Source organism: Syngnathoides biaculeatus, chromosome 2 (genome assembly GCF_019802595.1).
Source record: "Syngnathoides biaculeatus isolate LvHL_M chromosome 2, ASM1980259v1, whole genome shotgun sequence".
In the NCBI taxonomy this organism is placed as follows: Eukaryota; Metazoa; Chordata; class Actinopteri; order Syngnathiformes; family Syngnathidae; genus Syngnathoides; species Syngnathoides biaculeatus.
In genome coordinates, this window is record NC_084641.1 from 42,625,392 (window position 1) to 42,646,325 (window position 20,934).

Genomic DNA, 20,934 nt, shown 5'->3' on the forward strand with positions numbered 1-20,934 from the left:
GCTGTCCACAAAATGAAAGCAGCTTCATTTTCAAGCAATCCTCTAATTTTGGATCTTTCTCTTCAGCTTGGGTGTTTCAGCAGAAGCTTTAAGATCAAGCACGAGCGCTTTGGATGCCTTTTGAACTAGAGAGGTGATGCACACAGAGTCAACAGCCGAAAATGACGCATTGGAAGAAGAAGGGAGGGAGAGGGAATTGCTGGATGAAGTTGAAGCTCCAAAAAGCAGATCTGGCTTTTTTTTTTTTTTTTTTTTTGGGGGGGGGGTCTTCAAGATATATAGAGCTATGTAACGTCACAGTTTGCACGGCGCCATATTGCCGGTAAAACCTAACTGCTCTGCACTGCAGGAGCCATTGAACCAGAGCAGATCTTTCAAATTGCCCGAGACCTGTTTTGCTGTTGGTTGTCACAACAGACGTGGCAGATATTAAAAGCTATAATTCTATGGAATACCAGCTGAAAAGACCAGAAGATATCAATGGATTTCGGCAAATAAACATGTTGGATGGTGCCCAACCAAAATACACACACGCCTGTGCAGCGATCGCTTCATTTCAGGGAGGAATTATTCTTCTCAATCTCAAATTGCCAAGAAGTTTTTATAATCCCAAATAGGCTCATTTGAGAACAATGCGTATTTTAAAAAAGACAAAATAAACCGTCTGTCGCAGCAGAAAGGTTTGCGGAGGTTAAGTGAGGCTCCAATCACTTCCATGTACATTCCATGGAGATGACGGTGTCCTCTTTTTTTTCTTTTTTTTTTTTCAATCATACTTAATGAATGCGAGGACGGCGAGTTTCAGGGGGGTTTGCATGCGCGCATCGCCGTAAATAGTAACCGGGAAGTGTTGTGTGCTTACACGTATGTATCCATCAGTCCATTTTCTTAGCTGCACGATAGTTGCAGGAATGCTGGAGCCTATCCCAGCTGTCAACGGGCAGGAGGCAAGTTTACACATACGCAGACAATCTGAGAACATGCAAACTCCACACACAGAAGTCCAGGATTGAACAGCTGCGCCACCGTGCAGCCTCATAAAATATGTTGATGCTTATACAGTACCAACACGAGAGGCTATTTTAAGCAGCTAATAACCAGTAATGATTACATGCGTGCAAATTTCCCCTGGTGGTGAACGAGCATCAACTGTGACAGCCACAGCTTTATCATGTCAGGTTAAGCCCATGGGAGGTCAAAGAAGGATAAATTTGGGTGCGTTTTCTCAGTTTTATTGCACAATACGTCAGGATCTTTGCTTAGCTAGAACAAATGGTCTGTAATGCTAAGCACCAGTGACGTCAGAGGCGGAGTCAAGGAGGTTTCTTCCATGTTTGGCTGTGAAAGCACTAACTTCACAATAGTTTTGAAAAAGTCAGATGGCATTGAGTCGAGACAGCTCGTTGATGATTTCAGTTGCTGAACAGATTTCTCTACAGTTATTTTTATCAAATCAACTGTATCAAATTCTGACCAAGTAATAGAGTTTTTCTTGGGTGGCTTCAGATGTATAAAAACTTGATCATTTTCTGATTTGTGCTGACATTAGAACTGATAGATTGCATGTTTTCGCTAACATAGGTGAACTCATTCCATTTGTCGGCTGTAATGAGTTCTGGAGCTCTCTGATTCGGGGGTGGGGTGAGGGTGGGGGTTATGAGCTTGTCAACCACAGCAAACAGACTGCGAGTGTTGAGGTTCTTACTGGTGATTTCAGAAAAGTTTGCGATCTACCCCTGATTAAGTCTTGGTTAAAATAAAAAAAACACTGTCTGCAGAGGTCATTGTCAATTTGGAGTTTAGTTTTTCTACACTCATGTTCTGATTTTCTACACTTTGATTTCGAACTCTTGACCATCATTGTCCTCCTCTACGGTGCCTTAGGTTGTCTCAGAATGGTCTTTGTATTAACAGGAGTGACAGCATTGATGGCATTTGAGATTTTTGAGGGGAAATTTTCCAAAAGTCCATCAACTGTCTCAGCGTTCACAGTCTGTAGCACAGTCACAGACTCCATAAACTTAGTGGCAGTACTCTCATTTATGTACCTTTTCCTATAGAGATAGAGGTTGTTTGAACTTTTGGAAGAATCTGTAAATAAAAAAATACACAAAAATGGTCAGAAATAGCCATATCCTTAATGTCAATCGATAGAATTTCAACATCCTTCCAGATGACCAGGTCTAAGATGTGACCTTGAGTGTGAGTTGGACTCTTAATATGTTGAGAGAGGTCAAATGTGTCTAGTATGGTAGAAAATTCTTTGGATGTTTTTTTCACGTTATTGTCTACATGAATGTTTAAGTCCCCTGTTATGACAAAGTAGTTACAGTATAGTCAGTACAAATAACAGCAGTTCTGAAAAATCCTCCATAAATTTTCTAATGTATCTTGGAGGTCTATAAATTATTTAAACAATAACCTTTGGGTCACCTTTAACTAAAAACACAGATGTTCAATAGAGCTAAAATCACCCAGTATAATTCCTTTACATTGAAATAATGATTTAAAAATAACAGCAATACCACCACCCTTTTTCCCTGTGTGACACTTGTTCATAAAATTGAAATTTGTAAGTTGCCTCATTAAAATCCAATTATACCTACTTTTAGTTAGTTTTAGCTACGTTTAATTTAATACCAAAAAGTCTAGATTCAACATTGATTTTGTTACCCAGTGACCTGATAATAAAAAGATCGAGTCTCGCAGAGAAAACTGGAGGCAATGGTTCGATACATTCACATTATATCCTCACTAAGTTTGTAGTTCTACTTTTTTTTTGCCATATATCTTTGACCAACTTTCTGTCCCTTGCAATTACAGGGATGAAAAATGCCTGATCTCCATTGGGATCTGGGTTATTCTAGAAAAGACCCGGCAAATATCAGTTATATTCACAGTTAAGACTCTTTATTGGTTGAGGAAGGGCCTTTTGCATCTTAGTGGATGGTGGTTTCAAGCGAAAGGGGATGGTAGGAAGATCTTTCCAACATCAACAATAGTATTCATCCTATCCATCAGAGCTAACATTGCGTTCAGGCTAGGACGGCGGAGACAACATCGACTGCAGACTGTTTGGTTGTCTTAGTCGTCGTCAGAGAGGGGAAATTCTGAGGTGTGGATGAAATGTCCGTCGGAGTTTGTGTGTGAAACGGCTGTTATGAGAAGAAAGGTCGACTTCAATGTCAGATTAACAGACCGAAGGGCATGTTTGCGCACACTAAATTCCCTTCTGTGTGGATGAAGAAATTCTAAAAAACACATTAGTGGATCTGATGTTGTTGCCCAATCTGTCGTGTGCTAACATCAATAAACACACGGGCCTACAGCGTGACATTTTGCTGCAGGCTGTTTTGAAGAAATGTGTGGTGCTGAACAGACAACATCAAAGACAAACAGCTGAACTCGTGTTACTGACATAGATGCTGTGCAAAAGTGGGCACTGATGTTGAAGGAGTCATTTACAGTGCCGTGAAAGTATTCGGCCCTTTCACCACATTTCAGGTTTCAAACATAAAGATATATATATATTTTTTTTGTCAGGAATCAACAATATTCCAAGTGGAATGACATTTATTGGATGTTTTATACTTTTTTAACAAATCTTTTCCTTTCGGCTTGTCCCATTAGGGGTCGCCACAGTGTGTCATCCTTTTCCATCTTAGCCTATCTCGTGCATCCTCCTCTCTAACATCTACTGTTCTTCTGTCCTCTCTCACAACATCCATCCACCTTTTCTTTGGTCTTCCTCTCGCTCTTTTGCCTGGCAGCTCCAACCTCAGCACCCTTCTACCAATATACTCACTCTCTCGTCTCTGAACATGTCCAAACCATCGAAGTCTGCTGTTTCAAACCTTGTCTCCAAAACATCCAACTTTGGCTGTCCCTCTAATGAGCTCATTTCTAATCCTATCCAACCTGGTCACTCCAAACCAGAACCTCAGCATCTTCATTTCTGCTACCTGCCACCGTCTGCAATCCGTACATCTTGTCCGGCCTCACCACTGTTTAATAAACTCTGCCCTTCATCCTAGCGTATACATTTCTGTCACATAGAACACCAGACACCTTACGCCAACTGTTCCGAAATAAAAAACTGAAAAGTGGGGCGAGGAATATTGTTCGGCCCCTTGACTTTCAGTGCAGCAAACTCACTCCAGAGGTTCAGTGAGGATCTCTGAATGATCCCATGTTGACTGATGACGATAAATAGAATCCACCTGTCTGTAATCAAGTCTCCGTATAAATGCACCTGCTCTGTGATAGTCTCAGGGTTCTGTTTAAAGTGTAGAGAGCATCATGAAGACCAAGGAACACGCCAGGCAGGTCTGAGATACTTTTGTGGAGAAGTTTAAAGCCAGATTTGGAGACAAAAAGATTTCCCAAGGTTTAAACATCTAAAGGAACACTATGCAAGCAATCATATTGAAATGGAAAGAGAATCAGATCACTGCAAATCTACCAAGACCCGGCCGTCGCTCTAAACTTTCACCTCGAACAACGATAAGACTGATCAGAGATACAGCCAAGAGGCCCATGATCACTCTGGATGAACTGCAGAGATCTACAGCTGAGGTGGGAGAGTCTGTACATAGGACAACAATCAGTCGTACACTGCACAAAACAGGTCTTTATGGCAGATATCCACAAAATGTCTTGTTTAAAGTTTGCTACAAGCTACCTGGGAGACACACCAAAAGTGGAAGAAAGTGCCCTGGTCAGATGAAACCAAAATCGAACTTTTTGGCCACAATGTAAAACGATATTTAGCATAAAAGCAATACAGCTCATCACCCTGAACACACCATCCCCACGGTCAAACATGGTGGTGTTAGCCTCATGGTTTGGGCCTGCTTTTCTTCAGCAGGGATAGGGAGGATGGTTAGAATTGATGGGAAGATGGATGGGGCCAAATACAGGACCATTCAGGAAGAAAACCTATTGGGGTCTCCAAAAGACCTGAGACTGGGACGGAGATTTATCTTCCAACAGGACAATGATCCAAAACATAAAGCCAAATCTACAATGGAATGGTTTACAAATAAACGTATCCAGGTGTTAGGATGGCAAAGTCAAAGTCCAGACCTGAATCCAATCAAGAATCTGTGGGCAGACCTGAAGACTGCTGTTCACAAACGCTCTCCATCCAACCTCACTGAGCTTAAGCTGTTATGCAAGGAAGAATGGGGAAGAATTTCAGTCTCTCGATGTGCAAAATTGTTAAGAGACATACCCCAAGCGACTTGGGCGAATAATATTGCATAATATTTGTTAAAAAAGTTGAAAATATCCAATACATTTTTTTTCACTTCATGATTGTGTCCCACTTGTTGTTAATTTGTGACAAAAACATATGTAAAAATTTTTTATATCTTTATGTTTGAAACCTGAAATGTGGCAAAAGGTAGAAAAGTTCAAGGGGGCCGAATACTTTCACAAGGCACTGTAAGTCTATGTTAAAAGTCTACTGAAAATGTCAGTCTGGTCTGTCATACACGTGTTGTACAATGCAATTTGTGGCTGCTCATTATGTCAGAACTGTGAGAAATTAACTAAGCCGTAAATCTTGTCAGGTAGTTGCTAATTGGACCGCTGATTTCTCAATGATAAATGTATATTGGGCTGTCGGAACTGAATCTCACAAATTATGATTCCACACTGTCTACTGGACAAGAAGGTTTGGTTGCAGTAAAAACAACGTGCTCGGTGGCAACAGAATTTGAAGCTCCTGTATCAACAAGGAAAGTAATGAGTATTTTATTTACCAGTTAACTGTGACCATGAGTTTGGTCAATGGGGAACGTAGACCATCACAAATGGTGCTTTCACAATGGACTCGAAGGGACTCTCCTCGCCGTCAAAACTGGCTGGTTTAAAAAGACCTGAATGGCTTTCCAAAATGTCAATGATGCAGTGCAATTACTCAGCTGCTGTCTCTTCTGCATGCTGGTACGCATCCGTGAGAGGTCATTGCGGAATGGGAAGTGCATCTCCAACGGCTTCCCTATGGCTGCCATTTGCACTTTCCATGGTCCATTCAAGCTCCAGGAGCCAGTCCTCGCTTGCAGCCCTTGTTCCACTATCACAGATTCTTCTTTTTCTTTCGGCTTGTCCCATTAGGGGTCACCACAGCATGTCATCTTTTTCCATTTAAGCTTCTCGTGCATCCTCCTCTCTAACACCCACTGTCCTCATCTCCTCCCTCACAACATCCATCAACCTTTTCTTTGGTATTCCTCTCGCTCTTTTGCCTGGCAGCTCCATCCTCAGCACCCTTCTACCAACATACTCACTCTCTCGCCTCTGAACATGTCCAAACCATCGAAGTCTGCTCTCTCTCACCTTGTCTCCAAAACATCCAACTTTGGCTGTCGGATGATACCGCGCGCTATTGCCACATTGTCTCAACCCTCGGAAGCTCAACGGCCCAGGATAAATATGCTGGGCTCAAGACTCACCTCCTCAAACTTTTCGAGCTTTCACGGCCAAAGCGAGCCTGACGTCTTTTGGCTATTAATGGACTGGGGGACAGCAAACCTTCTGAACACATGTAAATGATGCTAAACCTGCTGGACGCGGAAGAGCCCAATTTCCTTTTCATGGAACTGTTTCTCAGACACATGCCGCCGCATGTTCAGACAGCGCTCCCTAACACGACTATCACCGACCGTTTCTTCCTGGCCACCCAGCACTTCTCCCCAGAGGTGCTGACTCCGGCGCGCAGTTACTTGCTCCCGGGCGCGGGGGTGCCATCCACCAGGGGCTCCATCGCCACCGACGGCCGCGCTGGCACAGGCTTGTGCTACTTCCATGCCCGTTTTGGCGCCAAAGCGAAGAGGTGCCGCGCACCTTGCAACTACGACGCGTCGGGAAACACCAAAGCCCGCGCTCGGTAGCGGCTGTGAGCGTCGCCACCAAGAACCGGCTGCTCTCCCTCAAGGACACCATTTTCTGGCACAAATTCCTTTGCGACACCAGTGACCAGAGGAAGTAGTGAGTTCCCCCCGTAATGCGTTTAGTCTGTTCATGTTTGCCATTAAAACAAGGTTTGTTTGTGTTCGACACTCCGCCTCTGACTCCTTTTCTTCGGTGCTACACTATAATATATGAGATAACAAGCCCGGTGGCTTGCGCATGCAGTACCATAATTCCTCTCTTGGTACTCTGTCATAGGCTTTCTCTAGATCTACAAAGATACAATGTAGCTCCTTCTGACCTTCTCTGTACTTTTCCATGAGCATCCTCAAGGTAAATAATGCATCTGTGGTAGTCATTCTCGGCATGAAACCATACCGTTGCGCGCAGATACTTACTTCTGTCCTGAGTCTAGCCTCCACTACTCTTTCCCATAACTTCATTGTGTGGCTGATCATTTTTATTCCTCTGTAGTTTCCACAGTTCTGAAGATCGCCTTTGTTCTTAAAAATGGGGACTCGCACACTTTTCCTCCATTCTTCTGGCATATTCTCTCCCGCAAGTATTCTATTGAATAAGTTGGTCAAAAACTCCACAGCCACCTCACCAAATTGCTTCCATACTTCCACTGGTATGTCATCGGGACCAACTGTCTTTCTATTTTTCATTCTGTTCAGTGCCTTTCTTACTTCTCCCTTACTAATCAAAGCCACTTCCTGGTCATTCACGCTTGCCTCGACTACTCTACCTTCTCTCCCATTTTCTTCATTCATTAACTTCTCAAAGTACTCTTTCTATCTACTTAGTACACTACTGGCACTAGTTAACATATTTCCATCGCTATCCTTAATCACCTTTACTTGTTGCACATCCTTCCCATCGCTATCCCTCTGTCTGGCCAACCTGTAGAGCTCATTTTCTCCTTCTTTCTTATCCAACCTGGAGTACATGTCATCATATGCCTCTTGTTTAGCCTTCGCCACCTCTGTTTGCCCTACGATGCATTTCAATGTATTCTTTGCGCCTCTTGTCAGTCCTCTCCGTGTCCCACTTCTTCTTCGCTAATCTCTTACCTTGGATGACATCTTGTATTTTGGGGTTCCACCACCAAGTCTCCTTCTCCCCTTTCCTACCAAAAGACACCCCAAGCACTCTCCTGCCTGCCTCTCTGAATACCTTGGCAGTAGTATTGCAGTCTTCTGGTAGCTCTTCCTGTCTATCTAGAGCCTGTCTCACCTATTTCCGGAAGGCCACACAACATTCTTCCTTTCACATCTTCCCCCACCTGATTCTCTGTTCTACCTTTGTATTCTTAGTCTTCCTACCCACTACCAGAGTCATCCTATACACCATCATTCTATGCTGTCTGGTAACCTTCAGATTACACCATCTGCAAAAAGTATAATCCACCTATGTGCTTCTACCTCCGCTCTGGTTGGTCACTTCCTGCCTCTTCTGGAAAACAGTGTTCACAACTGCCATTTCTATCCTTTTTTGAACAGTCCATCCTTTTTCCAAAGTCACATCTTTTTTGCAAAGTCAAAAGTCAAAGTAAATTACCAGTCAATGTATGCCTTTTTGGCCATTCCAATGTTCCAAGTCACTTGATATGATGCATGCATTCGTCTCTGGATGCTTCTTTTTTCTTAACTGCTTCTGCTTTTCTGTATGATTTTTCAAAATGACTAATTTGTGACTGAGAAGTTCATTACAGTTTCCACTTATTTTCATAACAATTGCATATAACTCCATACAAAGCAACAATTTTACCAATTTTGCAATGCGACCAATATTTTTGCGAGTGTCAAAAAACAGTGCAAGCGGTCATATCACTTTCATATTTCACTTATGCATCTACTACTACTACTACATCTGCTACTCACTTTTACATCTACAAGCACAAATAAAACGAAGTATTTTGGAAAAAATATATATACTTCTTGATAGGTTTTGATCGAGCTTTTAAATGGAGAATTTTTTAAATAAAAAGCATTACGGGTGGTCACCTAGTAATGTTATCACCACGAGGCCGTGATAGCTAGCTGGGTAGCTTGCTGCACATTTAAGGTTTGTGACGATAAACTAGAAAGCCGCCCGAAGGCAAACACATGCTTTCTAGCACTTTCCCTACACCACTCACGACAGACGTCTCAGGTGGTGTGTGGAGAACATTAATTTATTCCCTTCACAGGAAGAAAACTGGAGACTTCTAGACTCGTGTACAGCAACAAGTACCCTCCATTTGAATTAACGGATATGACATATTTTCTTCTCCTTCAGTCAACTGCATCAGCATACAACTCACCGCCACTTGGTGACAAGCGAAACATGGAAACCTATCCCATTTCCCACACCCAGAGAACAGTTGGATATGTTAGTGTGGGTACCTCTCCAAACTTTAATCATCGAACTTGAAAAAATATCAGCTGTTTATTTTTGTTGGTTGTGTTGGTACTCAAGATGTAATGGATGAAAAGCCAGTTGATTGAGTGGTTTTCACAACCCACATTTTTAAAACTGTGGAATAATGGTTCAAATCCAGATTTGGTCAGATGACTTTTCCTTGGTCTGTTGCCCATTTGGTTGATAGTGATTGAAGGTTTGTGAACGTAGTGCCCTCTTCAACACACTAGCAGCTGGTTTCCGATTTTTGAAGATGTAGGCTTTATAATAGTTGCTTGTCTTACATGATGGACTTGCCCTATTTTCAAATCTCCATCGTCATGACAGTATTGTAACAAGTACTTGATGCATTTTATTATGCGACTTCAGCATGTGTAGTAACTCATTTGCTTGAAAATTGTTCTACAGAAGTTATTTTCTGTACAAATTCTCTAGAAATTTGAGATCAAGCACTGTACCACTTTCTGTTCCTCAAAACTTTCTATAGAATTTCTACAGAAACATTTGGTTGTATAGAAAGTCACAGCCGAAGTTCTGTCAAACAAGTTGTTCTGTACAAATTCTATAGAAATTTGAGATCAATCACAGTGCGACTTTCTGTTCTCCAAACCTCTGTAAAATTTGTACAGAAACATTTTGTTTTGTAGAAATTCTTCAGAAAATCACAGCCAAAGTTCTATAGAACAAGTTGTTCTGTACAAATTCTATAGAAGTCTATAGATTTCTATAGAATTTCTATAGCAATTTTTTTTACCAGGGCATGACCATGAATGGCAAGGACACAGGCCTTTAGTCATTAAGACCTGAGACTTCTGCTTGGGGACCGGTATAATGGTGGAGCGTTTGAAGCAGGTTGATAGTTCACACAGTTGTAGAGACCTGTTTAAGATATTTGTGAAGACAGGAGCAAATTGGTCTGGGGCCGGCGCTTTGCTGATCTTTCGTTGTTTGAAGATCTGTCTCACATCCCTTTTCATGGATGTTAAACGGTGGAGTGGAAGGTGGTGCGGCTTGGTGGGTGCGTGATGTGGAAGTGTCTATTTCGAATCTGCAGTTAAAAGCTATTTAGGTCGTCGGCTAGCCCGCACTTGTTTTCTACTGGGGGGGAATGTCACTTGTGATTGACAGTGAGCGATTGTAATCCAAGCCAAACTGATATTGAGTCATTAGCGCCGAGATGTGTTTGCAGTTTAACTGCTTAGTCCTTCTTTGCAATGTTAATTTCTTTCGTCAGCTGGTTTCTAGTGCGATTGTAGTGGGGCTCTATCCCCACTACGATATGGAATCACTTTAGCCTGGCGGAGTTGCCTAAGTCTGGCTCCAAAACACGGCTTGTTATTGAACAGTTTTTGTTGGTAACAATATCCGTGAATTAATCTGGGCTGCACACTGAATTTTATTTGGAATTGTATACTTATATTACTGTAGTCCTCAGGGTTCCGTGCTGAGCCCCTTCCTGTTTGCGGTAGTAATAAATAGGCTGACAGATGAGGTTAGACTGCAATCCCCTTGGACCATGACTTTCGCAGATGACATTGTGATCTGCAGTGAAAGCAGGGAACAGGCAGAGGAACAATTAGAAAGATGGCGGTACGCACTGCAAAGGGTAGGAATGAAGATTAGCTGAAGTAAAACAGAATATATGTGCGTGAATGAGAGGGGCGGAGGAGGAAGAGTGAAGCCCCAGGGAGAAGAGATAGCGAGGGTGGACGACTTCAAATACTTGGGGTCAACAACACAGAGCAATGGAGAGTGTGGTAAGGAAGTGAAGAAACGGGTCCAAGCTGGATGGAACAGTTGCCGGAAGGTGTCTGGTGTTCTATGTGACGAAAATGTATCCGCTAGGATGAAGGGCAGAGTTTATTAAACAGTGGTGAGGCCGGGCATGATGTAGGGATTAGAGACAGTGGCTCTGAAGAAACAACAGGAAGCAGAACTGGAGGTAGCAGAAATGAAGATGCTGAGGTTCTCGCTTGGTGTGAACAGGTTGGATAGGATTAGAAATGAGCTCATTAAAGGGAGAGCCAAAGTTGGATGTTTTGGAGACAAGGTTTAAGAGAGCAGACTTCGATGGTTTGGACATGTTCAGAAGCGGGAGAGTGAGTATATAGGTAGAAGGGTGCTGAGGATGGAGCTGCCAGGCTAAAGAGCGAGAGGAAGACCAAAGAGAAGGTTGTTGGATGTTGTGAAGGAAGACATGAGGGCAGTTGGTGTTAAAGAGTAAGATGCAGGATAGGCCGAGATGGAAAAAGATGACACTCTGAAGCCACCCCTAATGTGACAAGCTGAAAGGAAAAGATTATATTACTGTATAGTTACCATTCATCACTCTGAGACTCTTCTGCCGGAGGCGCTGGCGATGTAGCTGAGTTTTTTACTTTTGAGATGGGGAGTTGTTTTATGTTTGTGGGGGCGGGGGAACCAGAATTTTTTTAAATATGTCAACAGTACAGTTTTTATACTTTGCATACTTGAGACAAAAATTACAACAGTACAAGTGTCTAGTTAAACAATAAAACAACAACATTTTTATTGCAGTGCGTAATCAATATTCCTCACTCGGACAATCTTCTCCTGGAGGCACTGGGGGTGTACATAGCAGGGTTTTTTTTTACCTTTGAGATGAGGAGTGTTTATTTTTGTGTGTATGTGGGTACCAAAATATTTAAAATGTCAACAGTACGTATTTATACTTTGCATATTTGAGACACTTATTCAACAATACAAGTGTCTCGTTAAATCTTTTTTTATTAAATCCTTGTGCTCCACCTTAATATTTTTATTGTAGTACGTAATTAAAATTCCTCATTTGAAGAATCTTCTGCTTAAGGTGCTGATGGTGTAACCAATGTTTTTATCTCTGAGAAAAAGATGGTGATGGGGAGTTGTCTGTTTTTTCTTCTGGTTCAAAATTCCTCTACAACATAACCCCGTCAACACAATTGCTAAACTCGGCAGCTCATACCATATTATCGTCAATGTCTTGTGCAGATTCTTCCTCCACATAACGATGAGCATCGTTGTCGGAGGAGGAAGCCTCGGCCATACAGAGGAACGCTTCTGAGGCCGTAACACTTTTTCAATTTTTCAAACCAATTTTAGCTTGCTGAAAGCCTTGTCCTCAAGGGGGTGAATCGTTCCTTGCAGCACTAATGCTATGTTGAGTTTCATCATTTTTTTTCAGCCTCTTCCATCATTGTTCCGTGATACACTGTCCAGAAAGCTAGCGCAGATTCTATTTCAACAATCCTCTTATTTTACGAAGTCACCATGTTTCACTTCCTTATTAAAAGTTATTGAAGCAGTTTGCCACATCCTTCTTTATGTGGCGCATCGTGGATTTATTCACACCATAATGGCACGCCACAAAAGCGTAAAGTCTGCCGTCTTTGATCATATCCAAACGTTTTACTTTTTTATTGATCGTCATCTTCATCATCTGTGAATTTAAACAAACTCGCTCTCCACAAAGCCCGTCCATTCTTGTTGAAAACCTCTGTACTCTTCATGTTTTTTTCTTTGAGCAACCTTTTTCAAAAGTTTCCATAATTATTGTTCCACAAAATCGGTGTTCAACCGTTCTGCGCCTGTGGTTAGTGAGTCAGACTCCGCGTCATTCCCATCCCAAAATCCATCCAAATGTTCATTAGTATTTTCAGCCAGTTTCAAATCTGTATGGACATATTCCTCCATCTTCCCGACCAACCGATGCTGTTATTTCTTCAGCATGAGGATAAATCTGAGAAATCAGCGCAATTGTCTTGGTGCAAACGAGGCGCACAAGAGACGTCACTTCCTGTTTTTTTAAAGTCATGTGACTCGCCAAAATGACGGCGCCCATGAAAATCCGTAATTGCCAATAAAAAAACAAACGATATCAGATTAACCTCAAATTATTATACATATGACATGACCTATCAGATTTTCATTGTTCCGCGGACTACTCCTGGTCTACAGTATATATTACATATCCAGGGAGTCCTCGGTCTACAACTGAGATGCATTCCTACAGTAGCGACTTAACTCTAATTTCGACTTGTCCGATTTCTTCGTTGAAGTCAAAATTTACGATGACCGCTGGGATTGGCTTCAACATTCCCGTGACCCTCGTGAGGATAAGCGGCTCAGGAAATGGGTGGGTGTTGGTACTTCATATTAAAAAAAAAAAACTACAATACTTTAAAATAAAAAACAAAAGATGCTTCACTGACCATTACTGCGAGAACTGGATGGCAAAGAATGACGGGAGGCTGCGATGGCAAAGAATGAAGGTATGCTGCGCTAAGCTATTGCTCAGAAAGCAAGTGTGCAGGTAGCCCTCCTCCTTGCCTTTCTGCTCTTTCAAAGTTAGGAAAATACGCCTTGCCTTTTCCCTTAATGAACATGAATGATATCAAGCCCACGTTGATTCTGATCCTTGATCCATAATGAAAGTAATCTTTCCATTTCGGCAATGATCGAAGAACGTTGCTTAATTTTTTTTTTCTTCACAAAAAAAGTTGCTTTGTGATCACTGTATTCCTCGTAGGGTCGAAATCCTTCATGTGCGCTAAAATATAAAATATAAATAAAAATATAAATAAAATATATACAATAGTTACATATCTATCCATTTTCTTCCATTGATCCAAGGTGGGGTCACGAAGGCAGTCGTTTTAGGAGGGTAGCCCAGACTTCCCCCAGTGTGTCCTGGGTCTCCTGCTAAAAATCTTCTTGAGAACATTTCTAAATACTTTCTATAGAAATGCTACAGAACTTTAGGACCCAAATTCTACAGAACTGTTCTAAAGAACTTGTTCTTAAGAACGGTTCTATAGAACTGTGTTCTGAAGAAAGTTCAACAGAACTGTTCTAAAGAAACATTGCATTCGTAAAGTGCATTAACGTGACAATCCCACATATAATCAACGTTGCCGTAGAACATAGAAACAATATTGCCATGCAACATGGAAATTGAGCCATTAAAACATAGATTGAAACCTTTATGTCGTGTGAAACCATAGTCTTTTTCAAACTACAGACAATTACAAACAATTAGGTTATTCAGCCCACAGTAATACATGTTTAACATTTAGAACAAATAACTTTTTTCTTAAATTATGTTACTAACAAATTAAAATATAATATTCCACTATGTGACCTTTAACTATGTGTGTCTCATATTTACTGTCCATCCTGATTCCTTCCGTCCTGTTTCCTGCCACTGCCACCGCATCTGTCAGGCGCATATTTCAGGCATGACGTGGCCGCACTTCGTACATCACTCAGGGTCCCCTCGTAGTTTATCAAGACACATTCTGAGTTCAAAATTAAGAGACTTGGTTATTATTATGTCAGGAATCCATATTTTGTTTATAGAAAGAGCATTGTTCAGAAGTCTGCAAACAGCACACAAAATACTTTCACTTGTATTAATAAATCCAATGTCATTTGAAAGTTAAAACAAGTACAAAATCTTCACCTGATTCTCAACTCTATATTACTGGTTAAAAAAATTACATTCTGTACAAAATATATAATATTAAATTACCTCTTCAGGATCCATTTGATATTTTCCTTGAGGGTTACCCATCCAACTTTCAACATTTGAAATTTCCGCAAATCAAAAACGGGATCACAAAATTGGGAATTAGTTTGTTGTTAAAATTAAACTCAACATTTTCCATATTTAATCATAGCAGTTCTGCAGAAGCAGAAGGGTTTTCCGTCACCTTCTGTTCGAGGACAATGAAGTTGTCCAGATATTTTATCCGTACAATGTCGATGTCCTCTTCTTGTGCTGCCCTATGGTCTTGATGCCTGACTGTGTAACACAGTAAGCAGCATCAGGCCTTTTTTTTGGAACCCTGAACAACAACATATGCACAATGCAAAAGCACAAATATGACAAAAAGGTCTTAAGACGGGTTATTCAGACATTTTTGGCTTACTTGCTTCTTACATGGGCCAACTCTCTTTAGAGGAATGGTAGAGGCTCATGTTTGGTGGTGGATGGCTCGAGGTTGATGGTCGATGTCTTGGATTTTGAATGTCTTAGGGTTCTTCATGGTGACATTGAACCACCTGTTCCACTGCCCAAAACAGTATGAGTAAAACAGAATATCATAGTAACCAAGATTTTTTATTGTGCTCTTTGGGCTGGATTTCTTATTATAAAGTGTTTTAAACAGAACATGTATTTACTTTGATGATTTTGCAGGGCAATTACAGCACTGGCATCACTTTCCAAATCCTCCACTTTAGGAGGTTTTGGAGCTGTGAAGAAAATAAACCATGACCTGCAATATCACATCACTGAAAAGTTGATAGATATAGTCATGACATAAATTCATTGAATTCCTGGACTCTTTGAAAAATTAAAACAAAACATCCCACATTATACATATATATAAAAAATACTACATAAATGAATGACACTGTTGATATGCATGCAGTGAGAGAATTAAATGAGAGATGCCTATTGTGATTCCACCATACACAACTTATTCTGCTCCAAGGAAGTTGGATGGGTACCATAACCCACTTATGTTAGCTGAAAAAAGAACAGATATTTTGGATTAACTATAAATGTAATCGGCACAGCTGACACTCTTAATTGATGGAATATATATCATCAATGGTGGAGGCCAGTGTTTCAGGATATTTAAAATATATTTGGTTGTGTAGCAAGATTCCATCTACTAAAATTGCGTACTACTCTCAAGATGAACATATCTTTTCTTCGATGGATTTGCCAAGGTAGCTTTGCCTGCAAAATACGTCAATATATTAATGTAAGTACCAAATTTTTTATTACACATGTTGTAGTTCAGGGTGTACCAGGATCCTGCCCGTTGACAGCTGCGATAGGCTCCAGCTCTCCTGCGACCCTCGTGAGGATAAGCGTCTAAGAAAATAAATAGATGGAATTTAAAAAACTATCATTGGAAAGAGCTTTGAAAATCCCATAAAATCTTACTTCAATTATCTCAATAGCTCAAACAACAAAACTTATGACCATTTAAAGATCGGTTATAGGATCTTCAGAATGTTTTTTGTTTCTCAATGATCCCTTGATTATTGCCATTTGCACTTATTTTCATTATAATTGCGTTCAAAGCACCAAATCCGTCAATTTTATTGATTTTGCAATGCAACCAACATTTTTGCGAGTGTCAAAAAAACTGTATGAACGGTCATATCACTTTCATATTTCAGTTATGGATCAACTACTACTTCATCTACTACTTACTTTTACATCTATAAGTACAAATAAAACAAATGAAGTAATTTGGAAAAAAATATATATACTTACCGACAGGTTTTGATCGAGGTGTAAAACGGAGAAAAGTTTCGAATAAAAGTACTATACGGGTTGTTGTCTAGTTATGTTATCGCCACGAGGCCGTAGTAGCTTTCTGGCTAGCTAGCTAGCTGCACATTCAAGGTTCGTGATGATATACTAGAAAGCTGCCCGAAATTGCTTTCACACCAAGAAAACTGGATCTTTTTGACTCGCAGCAACAACTGCCATTTTTTAAAATAAAGGATATGACGCATTTTCTTCTCATCCTTCAGTCAATTGCATCAGCATACAACTCACTGCCAACTGCTGGCAGCCGAAACATGCCGCACTCAGAGAACAGTTGGAAATGATTAGTGTACCTCAGCAAACTTTAATACTCGAAGTTGAAAAAAAACATGTCAGCTGTTTATTTTTGTTGGTCTTGTTGGTTCTCAAGATGTAATGGATGAAAATCCAGTTGACTGAGTGGTTTTCACAACCCGCACCTTTAAAACTGTGGAATAATAGTTAAAATACAGATTTGATCAGATGACTTATCCTTGGTCTGTTGCCCATTTGGTTGACAGAGATTGAAGGTTTGTGAAGGTAGTGCCCTCTTCAACACACTGACAACAGGTTTCTGATTTTTCAAGATGCAGGTTTTATTATAGTGGCTTCAGCCCTTACCGTCATGACAGTATTTATATACTGTAACAAATACTTGATGCATTTTATTATGCGACTTCAGCATGTGCATTAACTCTGATGTTGCTTGAAAATTGTTCTACAGAAATTTTCTGTGCAAATTCTGTAGAAATTTGAGATCAAGCACTGTGCCACTTTCTGTTCTTCAAAACTTTGTACAGAATTTATATAGAAACAACAACTTTCTAAATTCTATAGAAAGCCACAGCCAAAGTTCTATAGAACAAGTTGTTCTATACAAATTCTATAAAATTCTATAAGTTCCTATAGAATTTCTATAGAAAAATTTTAGCAGGGTCATCCCCGGGGTAAAACATTCAACCGTTTTATCACAATTTACACGAATATGGAAGATATCTAATCCAAATCAGACTCCAACAATCTGCTTGATTATCAACTGTGTGCTTTTAGCCCAACAACAAATGGACCAAAATAGGAAGTAGTATTAGTAGTAGTGTTTAACATTCTTATTTTTTTCCTCTTTTTGTTCTCCAGAGCGATGTGAAGATGCAAGAGATTATCAGATACACTCACCTGTTCTTGCAGAAATTCTCCATGGGAAACCAGGAGAACCAAGTTCTGTTGCACAAGAACCTCAGTCTCTTCCTCAATCCAGGGGTAGGAAGCTAATTGTTCAAGTTTACCTTTGACATTGTGCTTCAGTGTGCCTAAAAAAACCAACACATTACACACGTTACAATTTCGTAGTGCCAAGACTGACCTGTAAGAGGCAGCATGGTTCCATAGGGTATCTAGTCCTTTGGAAACTACACAGAAAGAATGCAAGAAGTTAGGCTAAGAGGTAACTGAACTGAGGGGTACCCAATTCAGTAACTCTGTCACTACATATATTCAGCCACTATTCCAACCCTTCAAGTGACTTTGAAAAAAAGCATTTCCCACCAAAATCTTTCCCCATTGTATGGTGTTATTAACTAGTAGTGAGAGGCTCTGAGACTTCGTTCGAAGTAGATGTTCACTCTGCATTCACACTGCAAATTAGGCCACTACTGATCTCAGTGAATAGTAATGGAGCGGAAGACCATCTCCAGTGGTTCACCCTGGAAATAGCCAAGACAGTGATAAGAAAGATCGTAGAATAACCTTTGGTGACATTACTCAATTGTAAAAATAAGCCATGGAAGTGTTGTAAAAATCATGAAGGGGTAAGCTTGCAGTGTTTGTGCAAGGTGGGTTCCCAGACAACTCACAGATGTACACAAGTAAACTTTTTTTCAGATTTTTTTGGGGGGAGCTTCTTGAGTGTCACAAAGGTGACGAATCTTTTCTCAAGGATATAGTGCCGACGTGGGTTAGACATGGGTTCATCACTTTCAGTCAAAAACTTTCAGTCCAACAGAGCACGCATGGAATGACATCACCCTACCGCCCCCAAAAGACATACAGTCACAAATCTCTCCTTCTGAGAGGCATTCAACAATGACCTTATTTCCAAAATAGTTGAAAGAGAAAGAATTGGATTTACTAAACCTTAAAACAAATTTACACTACAATCCATGAACATCTGAAAAAAAATCAATTATTAATATGTTAAATTCAATTGGACTCCTTATGTTTTGTCTGCTTCTCCTGCCTCTTAATAAGCAAAACATGTTCCATGTTAGAAGTGTTGGAATAGTTTGCAGAAAGCAAGATGTAGAGCGGGTCGGATATGAAGCAGAGCGAGTTGGACAGTTACACGAGAACATCCGTATTTTGCTTGGAAAAGCAGGAAAATGGAATCAAAAATTGACCATCAACGAATTAACTGCTTGACACTGACAAGAAAGGACAGTGAGTCAGTTGACTGTCTGTGACTCCCTCCCTTCTTGTGCAGCTACTAGAGGCAGAAACTCTGCAGCACATCTTCAGCAACAACTACCAGTTATGCACGGAGATCTCGGAGAGTGTTCTGCAGCACTTCATTCACTGTTTGGCCACACACGGACGACATGTGCACTACCTCAATTTCCTGCACACCATCATTAAGGCTGAGGGCAAGTATGTCAAGAAGTGCCAGGACATGATCATGACAGAGGTGAGGGACCTGTTAAGAGTATTTTTCTAGGATGGATCCAGCCCCCTGTGTGACCAGTAGCCTGTCTCCGCAGCTGACCAATGCCGGCGAGGACGTAGTTGTCTTCTACAATGACAAGGCCTCTTTCAATGTAATGTTGGAGTTGATGGCTGAAAGCAGGGAGGGCGTTGGTGAAAACAGCCCGCTCAGGTAAACATGGCAGCCATGTCCATCAGCCATCTCGAAAAACCCTTTCAAGGTGGCGCTGTACTGTGCAGGTACCACATATCGCTGGTGGAGCTGCTGGCGGCGTGTGCTGAGGGCAAGAATGTCTACACAGAGATCAAGTGCACATCTCTATTACCACTGGAGGATGTCGTCCGCGTGGTGACGCATGAGGACTGCATCCCAGAGGTTGGCCATGTTTGTGTGTGCATCCTGGGAGATTACAGTACTGTATGCTTAACAGCAGAAGTGGGAGACTCGAATCAAATGATTTAACTCCAATCGATTCATTACCAGTTTTATGACTTCCAACATACCTGCCAAATACTTCAGAAAGACATGACTTTAACTTGGTAGTCAAGATACTTGACTTTGACTTATAGCGTCAGTTTGCCTTTTTGTTTTTAAGTAAGAAACATTTTCGTAAGTCATTTTCACCAACCTGGCAACACAGTCTGTGATTCTGCATTTGCCAGTGTGTTGTAGCCCCCTGCTTTAACGATGATGGAAGGAGTTCCAAAGATACTACAATTTGGATTCAAGGATTATCTTGTCAAAGTGAGCAGAAAGAGGATGGCGACGTGCATAACTTTCAAGTCACACATTAAAGATACATCAACAACAACGTTAAACTTCATCCGTCACGACAAAATTCCCAAAGACAAGTAAGCTAATTTAACAGTTTAGCAAGCTAGTCAAGCCCAAGTTAGCCAAGCGCGCTAACGCTATTACCTACGTAGAGTATACAACAAGGGCCAAACATCAATCGTCGACCCAACCTTGAACTACTAGTGAGGGCCATTGTGGTATGAATCCCCTTCATCCATGTATCCTTTAAATCACAATAGCCTTTATATTTTTAACACAGGTACTATGTGATTTGTGTACCTGACGTGATGACTGTGTTTATTGTGATTGCTTTCCTTTAACCTTAACTTTACCATAGAGTAGGTAGTATGTAAATTGTATAACTTTTGTGCTGACTTTGTTTATTTGATTGCTTCTTTTTGATTATCTGCAGCCCGTTGGGCAGCACATTATTGTGCTACCTGTCGGCCGGTCCCAAGGCCGGATAAATGCAGAGGGTTGCGTCAGGAAGGGCATCCGGCGTAAAACTGTGCAAAACATATATGAGCGTTCATCATACGAGTTGTACAACAGTTAGGTCGTGGCCCGGGCTCCCTACACCGGCACCCGGAAATGTTAATCTTCAAGGCGTAGGTACAAATTCAGATAATGTAGGTCGAAGACAAAAAAGAGGGGGAAAGCGGCTTAGTCGGAAGAAGAAGAATAGGAATGGACAAACCCTACAGTGTATGTAGGGACTTTGAATGTTGGGACCATTACAGGAAAAGTTCAGGAGTTAGTTGACATGATGATTAGGAGAAGGATGATTAGAAGAAAG

General features: G+C 41.0%; 1 protein-coding gene across 16 annotated transcripts in view; it reads left to right on the plus strand.

Moving 5' to 3' along the window:
* itpr3 (inositol 1,4,5-trisphosphate receptor, type 3) overlaps nucleotides 1-20,934 on the plus strand; it is a 285,052-nt gene that overhangs the window by 185,555 nt on the left and 78,563 nt on the right. For all 16 annotated transcript variants that reach the window (XR_009792909.1, XR_009792910.1, XM_061806443.1 and 13 more), the window contains 4 exons: nucleotides 17,783-17,905; nucleotides 19,125-19,325; nucleotides 19,399-19,514; nucleotides 19,583-19,718. Coding sequence is in view for 14 of the 16 variants with exons in the window: in XM_061806443.1 (XP_061662427.1) it covers nucleotides 17,783-17,905; nucleotides 19,125-19,325; nucleotides 19,399-19,514; nucleotides 19,583-19,718 (576 nt within the window). In the remaining 2 variants the exon portion in view is untranslated. The remainder of the gene's footprint in view (nucleotides 1-17,782; nucleotides 17,906-19,124; nucleotides 19,326-19,398; nucleotides 19,515-19,582; nucleotides 19,719-20,934) is intronic.